At 42.4% G+C, this 16904-nt stretch overlaps 1 protein-coding gene across 8 annotated transcripts in view; it reads left to right on the top strand.

The window, feature by feature from the left end:
* Positions 1-16430, top strand: part of LOC138358011 (oxysterol-binding protein-related protein 8-like) — a 148659-nt gene extending 132229 nt beyond the window's left edge. For 2 of the 8 annotated variants that reach the window (XM_069315476.1, XM_069315470.1), the window contains exons 4-7: positions 9994-10194; positions 11130-11274; positions 13984-14213; positions 14922-16430. In XM_069315476.1, coding sequence (XP_069171577.1) covers positions 9994-10194; positions 11130-11274; positions 13984-14111 — 474 coding nt within the window. In that variant the 3' untranslated portion in view covers positions 14112-14213; positions 14922-16430. Of the gene's footprint in view, positions 1-9972; positions 10195-11129; positions 11275-13983; positions 14214-14921 lie in introns of all 8 variants that reach the window. The other 6 variants (XM_069315473.1, XM_069315474.1, XM_069315475.1 and 3 more) reach the window with 5 other exon arrangements.
* Positions 16431-16904: the final 474 nt, after the last annotated feature.

The raw sequence follows: 16904 nt of genomic DNA, 5'->3' as shown, positions 1-16904 counted from the left end.
ACTGGTAGATATATATTTTGGCTTTGCAAAAATATATTTTGGTTTGGTCTGGTTTCAAATTTGTTAGTGACATTGTCCCTGGTATCAAAAACACACTTTGGCATATTAACTTGAAACTTTCAAGGCTTTTGTATGTTGATATCTTAAAGATGACCACTGTTATTTAGCCATTTAGTAGTTTAATGCCAGATTATAGAACCATTTAAAAAAAAATTCAGCAATAACTAGTAAATAATTAAGATAGCTCCACTAAAATTTCTAAACTTGCCCGTATGCCTACGAATACTCTCAGCAGTAAGTGATACTGTACTAGAAAGTTTTACAAAACAGTCAGTTAAATGATTTTTTGAATGTATTGTAAGAATAGTTATGTATTTTGTTCAAGTTCAGATATTGCATTTCTTAAAACCAATCCAAACTGCAGGATTAAAAGTCTATTCATGCAAAAAACAAAGGCAGACTGTTGCAGAAAGAGTGGGCTCCTGCAATCCGTTTGCATTTGCTGCCATAGCAGGCCTTATGTGTCCTCTTCATGACACAATTTTGCTGTCTTAATTGATGGGGGGTTGGAACACTACCTGAGACGTAGATGAGCTGGTATGGTCATCGGCAAAGTCAAGAGCTGATGGGTTGTTTGGTCAAGTGTCCACATTCATTCCCTCAGACTTCTCTTAAAACTAAGGAAAAGGACCCTCTTGAACAAAGGCCATGACTTGCATCCACTTACAGCGGAATGTTTGAACACGCAGATCTCTGCCCGAGAGGAATTCTTTTTAAAATTATGGAATGGTAGAGACAATAGATGTGTCTGTCTGCATCTAAGAATACCACAGAACACCCCATAAAAATGCAAGTAGCAGAATAATTCTCTGGACTGGGAGACTGATCCATTGAAACCCAACCAGCAGAGATATGAGTAATGAATCTCCATATTGCATCGAAACTGGAACACCATAATAATTCCCCTCCATAGTGAGCTGTTTGTTTACTATTTTACTGCTATTTAGCAATCCCTGCAACAAGCCAAACTCATGATTGAGTCAGCTCGGTGAACAATAATTGAAATGTGAACACTCGACTCCATGGCAATAAATCATCTTTGCAACCAAGTTTTCAAGTACTGTCTGTGATGGCCAGGCTAAGGGAAGACTCAAGAGTAAGTCAACTCTGAGGAGGAGTGGAACATCCTTAGAGAAGATAACTCTGCTAAACCATCAACCTGACAGCCCCAAGGAAGATATTCCTGAACTAGAGCTGAGCCGAGCCTAGACCAGGAGGCCTGGTCGACGACCGGGCCGCGGGGACACTAAGCCCCGGAAGCACCTCAAGGAGGTGGCCAGTATAATGAGTGACATACCATGTGAAATGGACACATTCACATGGTATGTCACTCATTATACATTCATGTCACTTCATACACATTAATTTTTACATGTAAAAATTCATAAATCCATAAACAGGTATGTGCACTATGGTGTATGCTGCTCACATTGTGTAGGATATTTGCATATTCTAAAATAATTTTAAGGTACAGTACCAAGATGTAACACATTCTATATGGGGATTTAATGCATGACTGCCTGTTATTTGATTGTATGTTAAGCTTCAGAGGTTTGCTCTACTCTTGAGGCAGTGTTGACTCTACACTCAGACTCATGCAGCCTTCATTATGTGGTGGAGTGTGTCACACTACATGTTATCCTCATGTGGAGGAGTGTCGCACTACATGTTATCCTCATGTGGAGAAGTGTGTCACACTACATGTTATCCTCATGTGGTGTAGTGTGCGTCACTAACATGTTATCTTCACGTGGTGGAGTGTGTCATACATGCTATCCTCATGCAGCCTTCATCATATGGTGGAGTGTGACACACTACCATGTTATCCTCATGTGGTGGAGTGTGACACACTACCATGTTATCCTCATGTGGTGGAGTGTATCACACTACATGTTATCCTCATGTGGTGGAGTGTCACACTACCAAGTTTTCCTCACGTAGCCATCACAATGTGGTGGAGTTTGGCAAAGATATTATTTGCTTCTAAACTGGATTAAATGTTCTATAATTTATAAAGGGAAAGGACAGAAATAAAAAGCACTCATACTATTTCATAATATTCCAGCCCATCCTCCTAACATGAGAGTAATTATAGCAAGTACAGTATTTGTCCAAAGTACCAATATGTAGCCTTTGACCACCGAAAGTTCACATTCTGTATTATTGAATCAGCCCAAATGGCATTCTCTTAAATATTCAATGAAACTAAAGAACCTAACCTGACAATCCTAACAATCCTAGGCCTATACTAGGCCAAATATTGTTAAGTTTTTTTTTTTAGATTTATTCTGTGGCTATATAAAATTAAAAGTACAAAATGTGAACTTTTGGTGGTCCAACACTACATATTGGTAAGTTAAGACAAATACTTGTGATAAGTTCTATAATTTTAGGAGAATCGGCTGTAATATTCATGTCAGAGTATGCCTGTCAGTTATGATTTTTTAGTAATAATCTGTGATGTATCATAAGATCTCATCTGGATGCTGTAAGCCTACACTTTCCTTACTGGCCTCACCACCACCTCTTTATCAGGGCTTAGCTTGTCTTGCTATTTCACTGCATTTTGTAATATACTCCACAGGTAGATGTATTATCCATTTTCTATGTTGTTTTTCATAATATTCCTTTTTATGTCTTCATGACTGCATCATGCACCTATTTCCTGATCTCACTGTGTGCATGTGAGGTGCTGCACGAGCCAGGCCTGGCTCACATATAAGGTACAGTAAAAGCATCAGGTACATATGTCATGCACAATACTATTAGTATTGTTAATGGGGTGGTAGCTCATGATAGAGAGAATGTCGTTACAGTACAGTACAGTACTGTATTTAGATGTGTGTTTATATGGATAATATTCATAGTTTGTGTTTGGTACTAGAAAGTGACTTGTGGCATGTCATGGAACTTGAGGTTAATTGTTAGTATGTAGTATTTAATTACTTTGAGGAGCATAATAGGTGTTGTAAATACCCAAAAGCTACATGTGCATGGGTGAGTATATAAATACTGTACTCACCAAGCCTACAAAAGTAGTAAAGCATAGGCTTGGTCTCTTAAATGTAATATACAATATTTAGCAATATGGTTGGCTAAAAATTTAAGCCATATTTATTTTTTAAATTTATATACAGACAATTGTATTCTTCTGAGTACTTATTATCTTAAAAATATTTACCTCACAATAATACATTGTGTTCATTGTTTAGTTCGTACAACACACTATGTTTCATATATAGTCCCTAAAGTATATTGTTTGGTGGTTAGTTCTTTGAGTTCTGTATACAAATATTTGTTGTAATTGATGCATTAAATAATGTCTGGTGTATAGCTCCTTTTGTGTATTATATTTTGGGTTTAGTTTCTACAGTAGAGTATACTAGTGTGTTATATTTCCAACACTCACATGGATTGAACTGTTATGTTTACTGTTAGTTTGTGTGTGGCCACTTACCATTTTCAGTTAGTCTATAACTGCCAACTGTAGAGGTCTGAAAGTTTTGTTGGAGTTTCTCATGGTAAGAATAACAGTAATGCACATATGAGATAAGGTTTGACGCAATGAATGTTGTATTTGTGTGCTGTTGATGTCTCCCTGTCGTAATTAATGCATGCATAATATTTTATAGAATTTAATACATTGCATGTTTTACATTTTTCTAAAGTTTGAAGAATGTGCTTTTGCACTGGTTGTGGTATAAATATGAAATTGTTGTGTGTTGATGTTCCACGTGTTAGTAAACATGACCAACCTGTTTGTTGATGTATCAATCTTGTTACACACTCCTCAGTGTTAGAAGAATTATTTTGATGCTTTGAAAGCTGTTCAATTTTCTGTACAGTTAGATGTAGATAAAGTAACATTACTGTTGGCCCCCAAACAATATGTGATTACTATTGCACGACCACTAAAATTAGGGTGGGTATATGTGCAGTTTTGTTATAGTTGGTGCATCATTTGTTTGCCATAATGCAGGTATTACACAACTTATTACAATCACAGCTGCAACTCTGATATTTAAGCCCATTGTATTTATTTATTTTATTTATTTATTTATTTATATACAATACAAGCAGGTACATTGGGTTTGTGAGAGTACATAACATTAGTGTTTCTGGGGGGAGCCCCGTCGGCTCCCCGGAGCTATCCAGGCTGATATTGCTAATGTCAGACTTTGGCATCAGTCATGTGTATGGAGTTCTTAGGCCTACCGGGGACCACAAGCCAGAACCTGGCCCCCCCTCAGAGAGGCACGAGGAGCAATGGCCTATAAAAAAAACCATGTAGTTGGAAGCCTTCTATGTCTGCCATCGACCGGGTCAGGCATCCAGAAAGGTAAGCAGACCAAAACAAACGCCTATTTTGGTTAAGAAATTGCTACTGAGAGCCGAACTAGTGGACAGAACTCCCAAAATAAAAATGAGCTAACGAGCACGACGTCACCACGTCACCACACTGCCATCTGCGTAGCTCCCCCCTCCCCGGGAGAGGGAAAGGGGAGCCCTAGACCCTTCGTGCCGGCAACCCAAGACCTTAGTTCTGAGGCTGATGCGCCAGGCAGAAGTTATGTGCTCTGGCTCCGATCTTGGTCTCTACTCCGTGCCTTGTGGCATGGTGGCTGTTTTATAGAGGGGTGTGCAAGCCAAGAGTGATTCTTCAGTACTCGGGCTGCATGTACTAGAGTTACCTTCCCTAGGTGGCCAGTAAGTACTGCCCTTGGGGCCACCTTCCACAAGTTTCTTGGGTTCTGCCTCTGCTTGGCCATTTACTGTTTGGTTTTCAACCGCCCTTTGTGTGCTAGGGTGTTTTGTCTCCCTTGTTCGCCTTAGGGTACTGCGCATCTTGATTTCACCAATCGTAGCAGGCGGCTCTGTTCCGCCAGGGTACACTGTCCTCTTGCGGGGTTTTCTTTTTCTTTTTGTTTGCTTGCCCGGTGGAGGGGGGGGGGTCTACCGTGGTTATTGTTATGGTAATTCGAGTGGTACCCCCTGCTTGGTCCCCGTGAGTGTACACATCCTGTGGGTTCAGTTCTTGTTGTTTGGTAGACTTGGGCGCCAATTAGCAGTATCCTGCCTGGGCTTCCCTGAGTGTGTGTTCTGTCTCAGGACCCTGGGAATTCCCATAGGGGCGTGTGGGTCTAATGGATGTGACCCCTGAGTCACCCCTCGCTTTGTGTGAATGAGAGGGTTGCTCTGTCCCTTTGTCTCAGGGTGACTCTTCCTGTTTTTGCCTCATCTGCTGCCTGTTGGGTTGGTGGCACCTTGGTCCTGCAAGTTTTGTTGCTTGTTTGTGACTCGGTTACCCAGTCTTATGCTGACTATGTGGGTGCAGGCAGCACGAGCATTGCAAGTTGGGTTCATGTGGTTGCAACGCACTAGGTTATTTGCTCCCCGGAAGCCCCGAGGCTGTCCCGTTTTGGTTGTTGTGACTGGGCTTGGAGGTGTTGGTCGCTTCGGTTTTGTTTTCGTCCGCACCCCCTTGTCGTTTCCCTGTTGTGGGTTGGGCTTGCTCCACCCCCCTTCCTCCCTACATCCGGATCCTCACCATCTGTGGGTTCAGGGTTGGGCGGGGGTTTCGATGGTCTTGAGAATTGGGTGGTCTCAGGGATTTCCCCTTCCAGGGTAGCGACGGAGGCATTCAAGCCTGTTCCTCCAGCCATGATGTATAGGTCTGCCAGTGGGCTCCCTTCCTTAGTCTTTATCTGGCTGCTCCGGCTTTTTCTCGTGAGGCTGGGGCTTTAGGGGGACGGCTCTGCCCCGGGTCCTGCAGTGGAGGTTCCCGGGGGTGGCGTGGGGCTGACTTGGGGGCCGCGGGCCCAGTTGGATCCCGCATGGGTTTTCTACCCTCTGAGTGGGGCTTGCGGTTACGGGGAGTGGGGTTTTTCCTTCCCCCCCCCCCCTCTGCGTACGAGTTTTGGGACGTCGCCCCTTCCCCGGGTTCAGTTCCTTGTTTCTTCGGGTCCGTCGGTGTGTTCTCTTCTCGGTTTTCTCCCCCTTCTTCTCTGGGACAGGACTTATCCGTCCTGTCGAGGTCATGTTCTCCTCATACCAGGGTTCTGCATGACCTTTGGTCTCGGGGTGCGAATGTGCCTTTCTGAGCCTTTGTGGTTTTGTGCTTGCTTCTGTAGGATCTCGAGGATTTAGGAAGGTCTTTGATTATTCCCGTATTATTGGAACGTCTGTCATCCTCCGGTGAGGATTACCTCCAGTCCTTTTTAGGACTCGTTGGTCCTCTTCCATGCTGCTTCTTGTTTTTCGGTACTGTCTCGTTCTTTTGTTGTTATATCTTCTCTCCGTGCTGTCTCGGCACTTCTATTATTCCTTAAATACTCCTAGTTGACGCCTTCCCCGCCAGGCGGGTTGTGCTGTTCGAACTTCATGTGTCCTGCGCATGCGCCGTGGGAGTTTGTTTTGTTATGGACGGTGTACACAAGTGCTGGTGATCCGCATCCTTTTTCTCTCGGGTGTTTCGTCTCTCGCTCCTCTTATCTTCCCAGTCCGAGCCCTGTAGATACTAGGGGTGTTCTGGATTACCAATATGGGGAGAACGCCTGGTTTTCTCTGCATATGGGTGTGGGGTGCTGCATTTGCCTCTGCCCTCCTCTTCTCCTGCATATGCGCCTCTGGCCTTATTCCACTGGCGGTGCTCCCGAAATATTCTCGTCTACGATGTGTCTTGACACGTTCGTGCCTACGCTCTGCAGGTGAGTTTATGTTGTCGGGCGTCTCTTCGGCCAAGCGCTGGTTTGTGGTTTTTGGATAAGAACATAAGAACAAAGGTAACTGCAGAAGGCCTATTGACCGATACGAGGCAGCTCCTATTTATAACCACCCAATCAATCCCACTCTTATACATGTCCAAACTATGCTTGAATCAATCAAGGGACCCCAACTCCACCATGTTACGAGGTAAAATGGTGGAGGTAAATGTTATGAGGTACATGTTAAACTGTATCACGGTGTTATGAGGTGACATTTTGATGCAGTTTTGACAAGGGATGCATGTTGGGGATTGATTGTGGCATTTTGTTTGGCCCTTGCGTACTTCTTCCTGGGGCCTTCCTTGTTCGTCTGTGTTATTTGTTACACGGTGAGGCACGGCACCGTTTTTCGTGGTCTTATCTTGATCACTCATTCCTTGCCCATCTTACAGGACAGTGCCTGGCTTAGCCCTTCCATATACTGTACATTGGATTCTCTGTACTCACCGAGTTGTGCTTGCAGGGGTTGAACTTTTGCTCTTTGGCAGGAGTGCCGCATCCTGTGAGATGAAGCGTCCCTGCTTTTTGCTTTGCGTTTCGGTTCGCGGTGCCCACTTCTTCGTTGGCCTCGGCCTGGCTCTTTATTTTTCACCGCAATTTTATCCTTGCTGTTTGCGGCATCTGTGTTTCGGCGTTTTTCTACTGGTGGCTTTTCGTTGTCATCTATTGTCGGACTTGTTGGTCCTTCAAGGGTCCCGGGGGGTTCCACCCAGACGGGGCTTTTCTGCTCACCCGGGTTGGTTCTTCCCGTCTTGCCAAGTTTGGGTTCCTGTTTTACTGGCTTACCCTGCCAGTTGACGTTTTCACGATCTCGCGGTGTCAGTTCTCATGAGTCTCGTGTTGGAACCACAGTATCTTTGATCTCTTGGCGAGCTCGCTGGCATTGAGAGGTTTTCTGTACGGCAGACGTTCCTTCTGGTTCCTTGCCGGCTTGAGTTCCCGGCTCTGCTTGCTCGGTGTTCGCACACGAGGTTTTCCTGTGGGTCCGCCTCTTCCTATGTTCGATAGGTCTATGGCGGGGCTGGTTCGGTTCCGTCTCGAGTCTCTCACCATCTGTTGGTGATCAGGTGCAGGGAAATTCCTGCGTGGGCCCTACGTCTCAGGCTGACCCACTAAAGGTGGCTTTGTTGATGGTGTCCCACCTGCGTGCTTCCTCTTGGCGGCGGTGTGGGTTTTTTTGGCGGTCCTTCCGTTTTCTTTCTGTCCTTTCGTAGGTTTGCTGCGTTTTATTGGTGTGGTCTTGTCCTTCTCTTGTGGAGGTTCAGGGCCATCATCTTGCCACATACTGTCGCCTTGTCTCGTGCAGCACTAGCGGAGTTGCTCCGGTTTGCTTCGGTTTTGGTGTTCCCCCTGCACCGATTCGCGAATTGTCTCTGGCGTGGTTCACCTCCGGCCTGCTCTTGCGCTGCTTGTGCCGTCCTGGTTCTTGGTTGGGAGTGCTCTTTTCTTCTCCTCAGTTTATTATGACCCCTTCAGTTCTGGTTTGTTGGATTGCAGCCATCTCCTTCTTTTCTGGCAGAGACTGACACGGCTGCTTTCTGGATGGGTCCTTGGGTTATTGATGCTTGGTTGGTCTGGCCGGGGGTGCATCATGTGTTGTGTTCGGTGGCGGCGCTTCGCTGTTCTTTGTGTGCCACGGTTGCCATGACCGGGGTCACGCTTTGGGTTGTTCCAGTTTCCCTTCTTCCCTGTTCCAGGGGTGCGATTCTCTCAGGTTGTCCGCGGGGTGGTTCAGTCCAGCCAGCCTGCTGTCTATCTCCGTGCCCGCGATGTTTTGTCAGTGGGTCATGTGTTCCTTCGTTGATGTTCCTGGGCCTTGTCGGGCCTTTGTGGCCTTGGGTTGACAGTTGCAGTCTTTTGTCTCCGCTTCACGTTGGAGAGTGAGCGACTTTTGCCTCCCGGGTTAGGTCCCTCTTGTTTCGTCTTTGGGTAGGTAGCTCCGGGGAGCCGATGGGGCTATCCGCAGAAAACCAGCGTTGAATGTAATGAAATGCCATTTTCTAGGTGAGACCCGGACCCTCCCTCCCTCCGGTCTGCATTTTTTTTCGCGTGTTTTGATATCCAGCCTCAGAACTGAGGCCTTGGGTTGCCGGTGCAAGGAATCTGGGGCTCCCCCTTCCCCCTCCCAGGGAGGGGGGAGCTGCACAGATGGCAGCGCGGTGACGTTGTGCTCGTTAGCTCGTTTTTATTTTGGGAGTTCTGTCCCACTAGTTCGACTCTCATTAGCAATTTCTTAACCAGAATAGGGGTTTGTTTTGGGACGCTTACCTTTCTGGGTGCCTGACCCGGTCGACGGCAGACATAGAATTCATCCAACCACATGGGGGTTTCACTAGGCTATTGCTCCTCGTGCCTCTATGAGGGAGCCAGGTTCTGGCTCGTGGTCCCTGGTTGGCCTAAGAACTCCATACACATGCCTGATGCCAAAGTCTGACATTAGCAATATCAGCCTGTATAGCTTCGGGAAGCCTCCGGGTCTTACCCAGAAAATGGCGTTTCATTACATTCAACGCTGGTTTTTTACACTTTTGCAAAAACCAGTAAAACACAGCCTTTTTTGCAGAAACTACATACTGTAGTACAGTATATAGTTTAGTGCAGTATACTACTGTATATAGTATTGTATTTAAAAAATACAAAAAGTTAGGGACGGTCAGAAATTGTAAATACATGTACACATTTATTGTTTTTTGCTATAAAGTGTAATAATGCAACTTATATTTGCTTGACAACTTGGAATATGCTGACCTATACTGTACAGAAAGATATACGCTGTGTGCATACTACTATGAATTACAGAGATAAGGACTATCTCACATTGCTGTGGAAAATGTTTATTTAATATTTCTCCAATTTTTATTATGGATATCACAATTATAATAATGACCAATTAAAGGTACATGCCTTGCTAGGGTATACTGTTTTTTTATAAAAATCCAATATCTTAAAAAATATAACTTACGATAATTTGTCCTCAATAAATGGGAGTAAATAATTTTGGCCTACTATATTTATATTGTAAAAGTTTTATACTGATTGTGCTACTCATAGGTATGTAGTTTGTAACTTCATGTGAAGGTCTTTAATTATATGGTACTCTTTGTGGCATCCTTTTGTGCAAAATTAACTCATTATATCACTTCCACAGGCTTCTCCCCTCTCCCGAAAGGAATCCTACAAAGATCAACGGCGGAAATACAGACGAGAGAAAAAGAGAGTGGCGAGAGAACTACTGAGTACGCTGAAGGACCCAGCGGTGGTGGTCCTGGCTGACTGGCTGAAGGTGCGCGGGTCACTCAAGGGCTGGACAAAATTGTGGTGTGTCCTCAAGCCTGGGATGCTTCTCCTCTATAAAAATGCTAAAGTTAAGGTATGTGAATGTTGGACATTTATTGTGATTAAGTTGATGTAATTGTATAGCGATAATACTTATTAATAGAGAATGTTTAGATTACTACAGATCATTGGAGTTGAGAATGAGTTGAACAGGTGTACAGCCTTGAAAACAAATACAGGTATGCATCTTTAAACATATCATAAGAAAATATTTCTGGAACAAAAATGAACTTCTTAAAAAAACAAATTAGACACTTTCCTGCAAGAAGTGCCAGGTTATAGTGGATATATGGGGCTGTGGCTCACTCTAAGCTGCAGCTGTTGGACCAAGTTATCACATGTCAAGCCTGGCTTGACTTGTGATAACTTGAGGGGAAAGTTGGAAGTTTTTAGCCACTGCTGTTAAAGATCTTTTGAGTGAATTGTAGACTTCTCAAATCTAAGGGGAGTTGTGTGGGGGGTCTGATCAGTTTAGAGGTGATCCGTGGACTTGGTTACAGTATAAATCTTTAGACGAGTTTACTTGTGATCAATGTTACAAGTTCACGGGAACAGTTTGAAGTGTAACAAGCTCAGATAACAGCTGTATGAGATATGAGTTAATTTGTGATTTAACAGGTACTACATAAGGGGCCTTCTAGTCATTTTTGTGTAAGGTGTAAATATTAATGTGTGGTACTGTGGATATACAGTCTGCAAATTAGGGACCCTGCTTCTATGACTCTTTTTAACTTTGGAACTTGACAAAACACATGTACATACAGTATAATTTTGGATAAATTTTGTATAATAGAATTAATAGCTAGTTAACCAGTCCTCCAGTGTTTTATATATTTCTGTGGAATCCTGACATTTTGTTAATGCAACATATTCATTGCTGTGTGGAAGCTTATGGATGTGGCACCAGTTTGGCTGAGAAACACCAGTGATACAATAAAAGGAAATCTAACTTCGTAATTCCTTGAACAGAGCAGCCACTGGGTGGGCACCGTATTGCTCAATACCTGTGAACTGATTGAGCGGCCGTCGAAAAAGGATGGATTCTGTTTCAAGCTGTTCCATCCACTTGAACAGTCAATCTGGGCTACAAAGGGACCTGAAGGGGAAACAATGGGTAAGTACAGTCTTCAGTGAGTGGACTGTTTGCAGATCACCACAATGATCTCTTAAGGCATTTTCACCTTACTATATTTGCATTCTTCATTTCTTTAACAATTGTTTAAATATTTAATGTTAACATTATGTTAATAGTCTCCGTGGTGTAGTGGTAAGACACTCGCCTGGCGTTCCGCGAGCGCTATGTCATGGGTTCGTATCCTGGCTGGGGAGGATTTACTGGGCGCAATTCCTTAACTGTAGCCTCTGTTTAACGCAACAGTAAAATGTGTACTTGGATGAAAAAACAATTTTTCGCGGCAGGGGATCGTATTTCAGGGACCTGCCCGAAACGCTACGCGTACTAGTGGCTGTACAAGAATGTAACAACTCTTGTATATATCTCAAAAAAAAAAAAAAAAATATACAACAGACTGAATACCTTCAGATTGCATGTTTAGTGAATATAATGGATGTTAACAAGTGAAAACTTAACGGCTAATAAGGCAGGAGCTAAAATCCATGTTAGAGACTTTATACAATATTTTAACAGCCATACAATGGTGTCGCATAAGTGTACAAATTTCAGCATGACCACAAAATACAGTTGATGCAGCTGAAGAATACTTTAGCCTGTGTAATTCTTAAATTAAAATTTGTGTGTATAAACTACATGGTGTAAGTCCCTAAGAGTAGTTACAGAATAAGAGCTATGCTCGTGGTGTCCCATCTTCCAGCACTCTTTGTCATATAACGCTTAGAAATTACTGGTGGTTTTGGCCTCCTCCACCTTTTCACCTAACTTGTTCCAACTGTTTACCACTCTGTGAAAGGGAATTTTCTTATATTCCTTCGGCAGCTTTGTTTACTTAGACAAAGTAAATCTATGACCTCTTGTTCTTGAAGTTTCAGGTCTCAGGAATTCTTCCCTATTAATTTTATCAATTCTCATTATTATTTTGTACGTAGTGATCATATCACCTCTTTTTCTTCTATCTTCTAGTTTTGGCATTTTTAATGCCTCTAACCTCAATTTGTAGCTCTTGTCCTATCAGTTGTGGGAGCCATTTAGTTGCATGTCTGCATCTTTTCTAGTTTGTTGTTGTACTTATTAAAATATGTGTACCAATCAACCACTACATATTCCAGCCTTGGTCTAACAAAAGTCGTGATCAATTTCTTGAGTATTTTGCCATCAATGTATTTAAAAGCAATTCTGAAGTTAGAAAGTGTAGCATAGGCTCCTTACATGATGTTCTTTGTGTGGTCCTCAGGTGATAATTTTCTATCTAGAACCACCCCTAGATCTCTTTCTTTATCAGAATTCTTTAAAGATTTCTCACAGAATTTATAGGTTGTGTTGGTTCTGTGTTCACCTATTCCACATTCCATAACATGACATGTATTTGAACAAATCCACAAGGGCCGTGACGAGGATTCGAACCTGCGTCCGAGAGCATCCCAGACGCTGCCTTAATCGACTGAGCTACGATATGGTCAAAAGGAGTTGAAACTGAAGTTCTACTGAACTTATTGGATCCTGCAGCCTCTCCGAGGCCCAAACCAGGGTTTTACACAACTCCCCACATGCATTCGAGCTATGTCAATAGGCCGTTCTCCCTCTTCGCCCTTACTTCATTACACACAGAAATCACAATTGCGTGATGCATCAAATGAACAAATCCACAAGGGCCGTGACGAGGATTTGAACCTGCGTCCGAGAGCATCCCAGACGCTGCCTTAATGGACTGAGCTACGACATGGTCAAAAGGAGTTGAAACCGAAGTTCTACTAGCGCCTCTAGCGTTTACCTCTAGCACGACCCGGATCATGATCCGGATTATGTCTTTTATTTATATAATTTTGTCTTTTATAAATATATTATGTATATATATATATATTATATTATATATATATATATATATATATATATATATATATATATATATATATTATGTCTTTTATATATATAATCCGCGCCCCGGTTTATGATTATGATTATGATCCCCCCCCCCGGTCGGCAATGTTTTTTGCATGATTTTGACATCCAGCCTAAGAACTTGGAATTGGACAGAACAGACCCTCGTGCCGGCTTGGATCACCAGCACAAGGGTCTGGGGGTTCCCCTTCCCCCTCCTGGGGAGGGGAGGGGGAAGGGGGTTGCGCAGACAGCGGTGCGGCATCATGATGACGTCATGCTAATTTTCGTTTGAAGAGTTCTGTCCACTTGTTTGGTTTTCGGTAGCAATAGTTTCACCAGAATAGGAGTTTGTTTTGGGGCCCCTACGTTTCTAGGTGCCAGTCCCAGTTGATGGCAGACCTAGAATGCTCCCAACCACATGAGGGTTTCTATAGCCCATTGCTCCTCGTGCCTCTCTGAGGGAGCCAGGTTCTGACTCATGGTCCCCAGTAGGCAAGAACTCCATGCACATTGACTGATGTCAGAAAGTTATACATATCAATTCAGCCTGGATAGCTCCGGGAAGCCTCTGAGACTCACCCAGAAAATGGCTTTTCATTACATTCAATGCTGGTTTTTTAGGTCCAGATAGATGTGCAATGCAATGTGTGTTTATAATAGTATGCCTTGATTCACACGATGATGGTACAGTAGTAGTATTCTCACTAATAAATGTCAAAACAAGACATGAAATAATATACAGTACTTTTACCCCTTATGTATTTTCAAAATAATTTTTTTACACAGTTTAAAATTGTATTAATACAGGGGCAGTTGTACAACCACTTCCCTCATCGCACCTCATCTTCAGAGCTCCATCCCAGCAGCAGGGAAGTGCTGGATGGATGCCTTGGAGCTGGCTGTCCGCTGCTCCTCAATTCTTATCCGATCCATGACATCTTCAAATAAGAGCGATGCCAACAATTCTATTAACTCGTCAACTCTTGCAGCTGATAAATGGAACGAGTCTGATTATGAAAAGCACTTTAAGGACCAAGGTAAGTATCCACATGATAGTTATTTAGTTTTGAAAGTGTATAGAAAAGACTCAAAATTTGTGTAATAGTTTCCCTTCATAGGACTGTATAGCTGCTAAAATTTCAAAGTGATTGTGTACAACACACTTTCAAAGCCTTGTGTACTATTTGAACAATATAAAGAAGTGTGAATGTTACTTTGTACATTGTGTTATTGTTGAAGATCGTACATTTACCTGTGTTTCTCTCTCTGGCCCCTTTCCTTCCTCCTAATTGGCTGTTGCTTCCTCTCCACTGCTATTATGGTTGTGGCCATTGCCTTTGTAATTCATCTCTAATTGCATGCTATGCTTGCCTGTCATATTTACTCACACATGTACTGTATTTGCATCTCGCTCAACAACCCACTTGAATTTTTTGCATGGTGTATGTGGAATTAAAATTGTGTTCTAACATAAATATATATTTTATTGCATCATTTGTTTGTGTTTTCTTTGGAGTGACCCTGAAAATAATAATACAAACAAACATACAAACATTATATCATTACTCTGTTTCCCACTTTGATGGGGCGGGTTAATACTTGAAACAAAAATATTCCAATAAATGGTGCCTTTAATATGTCTCTGTGGTACATACTCATGTTATGTGTAATAAATATAACAATGGTGTATCCAACATATTAATGTACATTGGTAAACAAATTTCCCAAATACTGTACCTATATAGATATATCTGATGATTCAAGCACGGGCATTAGTCCAGAAAACAGTCCAGTAGCATCACCTCAGTCTGTATGGCGGGATTGTGTCATTCAGCTTGCAGGTGTCTCTAGTGTGGAGGGTACACCTACTCACAAGGTTCAAGTGAGCAGTTCAGCAAACCGAGACCCATCACCAACGCCATACTATCGTAGGCTAGCAGCGGCCATACACATGGCTGATCATGAACTCAAGGGAGATTACTCCAACCAAAGAATATCATTAACTCCTGATAATATCAGTATTTCTGAGCATTCACAAGCAAATTCACCCAAGATACGTAAGAACCAAAAGAAAAACTCTGTCAAGGCCAGTCCCAAGATTATTGTGAAGTCTTCAAAGTTGAGAAAGAATGGTAAATAATAATACTATACTGTAATCACATTGTTGCAGTTTGCAAACTTAATTTGTTACACTGCAATTGGGTAATCTTTCTCACTGTATACAAGAATGCAATAAAATGGATTTTATGAAAATATGAATGAATAATAATTGTTTACAGATAATATATTGATTAATTATACACTTTCATAACATCCTGTTGTCTGCATACTAAAATCAGGGTCTTGGTATCTGTTGCCCATGGATGATTTTACCCAGTGTGGGTTGGTTTGAATTTGTAGCAATTGTATGGCTACATAATCCATTCCTTAGATGGTCCTGTTAAGTGTTCTCAATGTTGGAAAAATCATGACTACCTTAGTTTCCTTCATGAACATTAGTATTTACAGTAGTAGGTTACTCATCGTCACTGGCCCACCACCTACCTAATACTGTACAATGTATGTGCAGCTCCACTGCACAAGCGATTGTTTATGCTATGCAAAATTGCCAATGCTTTACAAGAGCTGAAAGGTCTTGCTGATGAAGAGGAATATATTACAAGTACTGTACTGTAGTAAACTATTATTATTATTATTATTATTATTATTATTATTATTATTATTATCCATCAGAAAACAAAATATGCAACTAACAGCAAAGAAAGGGAGAGTGAGGTAGTGGGTGGTGACCTACTAGTCTGTGGTTGTGACTGACACGAAGCTCTGTTATAGACACTGTCATTCTTTGAGTTGCCAAAAGAGAGCAAGATTATTATTACAAGTTACTGATCACAATAAAAATGTGATTTGTTTTCAAGATCTTGACATTAATGCTGAGGTAATCATGCTAGTGGTGTGAGTGCTGGCGATCACTGTGCAAGCTGGGGTGGTCGGGGTAGAGATAACTACCATGTGGTAAAGAGAACTTTGTATTGTCACATGGAGAAAATCTGCTGCCACAAACAACAAAATATGATGAAAATAATTTCAATGGGGCAATTAGTGATTACAGAAACCTGTATATTATTCATCACAAGTTGAAATAGCTTGAAGAGGGAGAGAGGGAGGTTGTGAGGCACTGGTCAGATGGTAACCGACATGAAACTATTTGTACTACACCTCTCTACCATTCTCTGAGTTGACAAGTTGAGCAAATTTAGTATAAGATACTGATTCTAATGAAAATACTGTTGTCATTATGATTTTACTGATAATTTTGCTAGTGTTGTTGATATTCTGGTAGTGTGAATGGTGGTGATTGATACAAGCTATGGTGGAGAGGACTATCTTTGTGATGCCAATATGAGCAAATAAGGGGGTAGTAAGCTACTAAATTTGACAAAAGTAATGCCATTGTGAATTTTATTATTTGTGGTACTAGTAGTGATCATGTACTAGTTGTGATGGTAATGCTGGTGGTAGTGGTGCATGTGTGACTGTACATTGTGTGGGGACACTGGTGGTGGTGAGAGTATTACTGTACATTATGATGGAACACTGGGTGGGTGTGGTGGTGGTGTGGTGTGTGACTGTACATTGTGTGGGGACACTGGTGGTGGTGGTGGTGGTGTGTGACTGTACATTGTGTGGGGACACTGGTGGTGGTGAGAGTATTACTGTACATTATG

This window comes from Procambarus clarkii, chromosome 81, assembly GCF_040958095.1.
Source record: "Procambarus clarkii isolate CNS0578487 chromosome 81, FALCON_Pclarkii_2.0, whole genome shotgun sequence".
NCBI lineage: Eukaryota > Metazoa > Arthropoda > Malacostraca > Decapoda > Cambaridae > Procambarus > Procambarus clarkii.
This window is presented reverse-complemented; position numbering and strand designations above follow the sequence as displayed.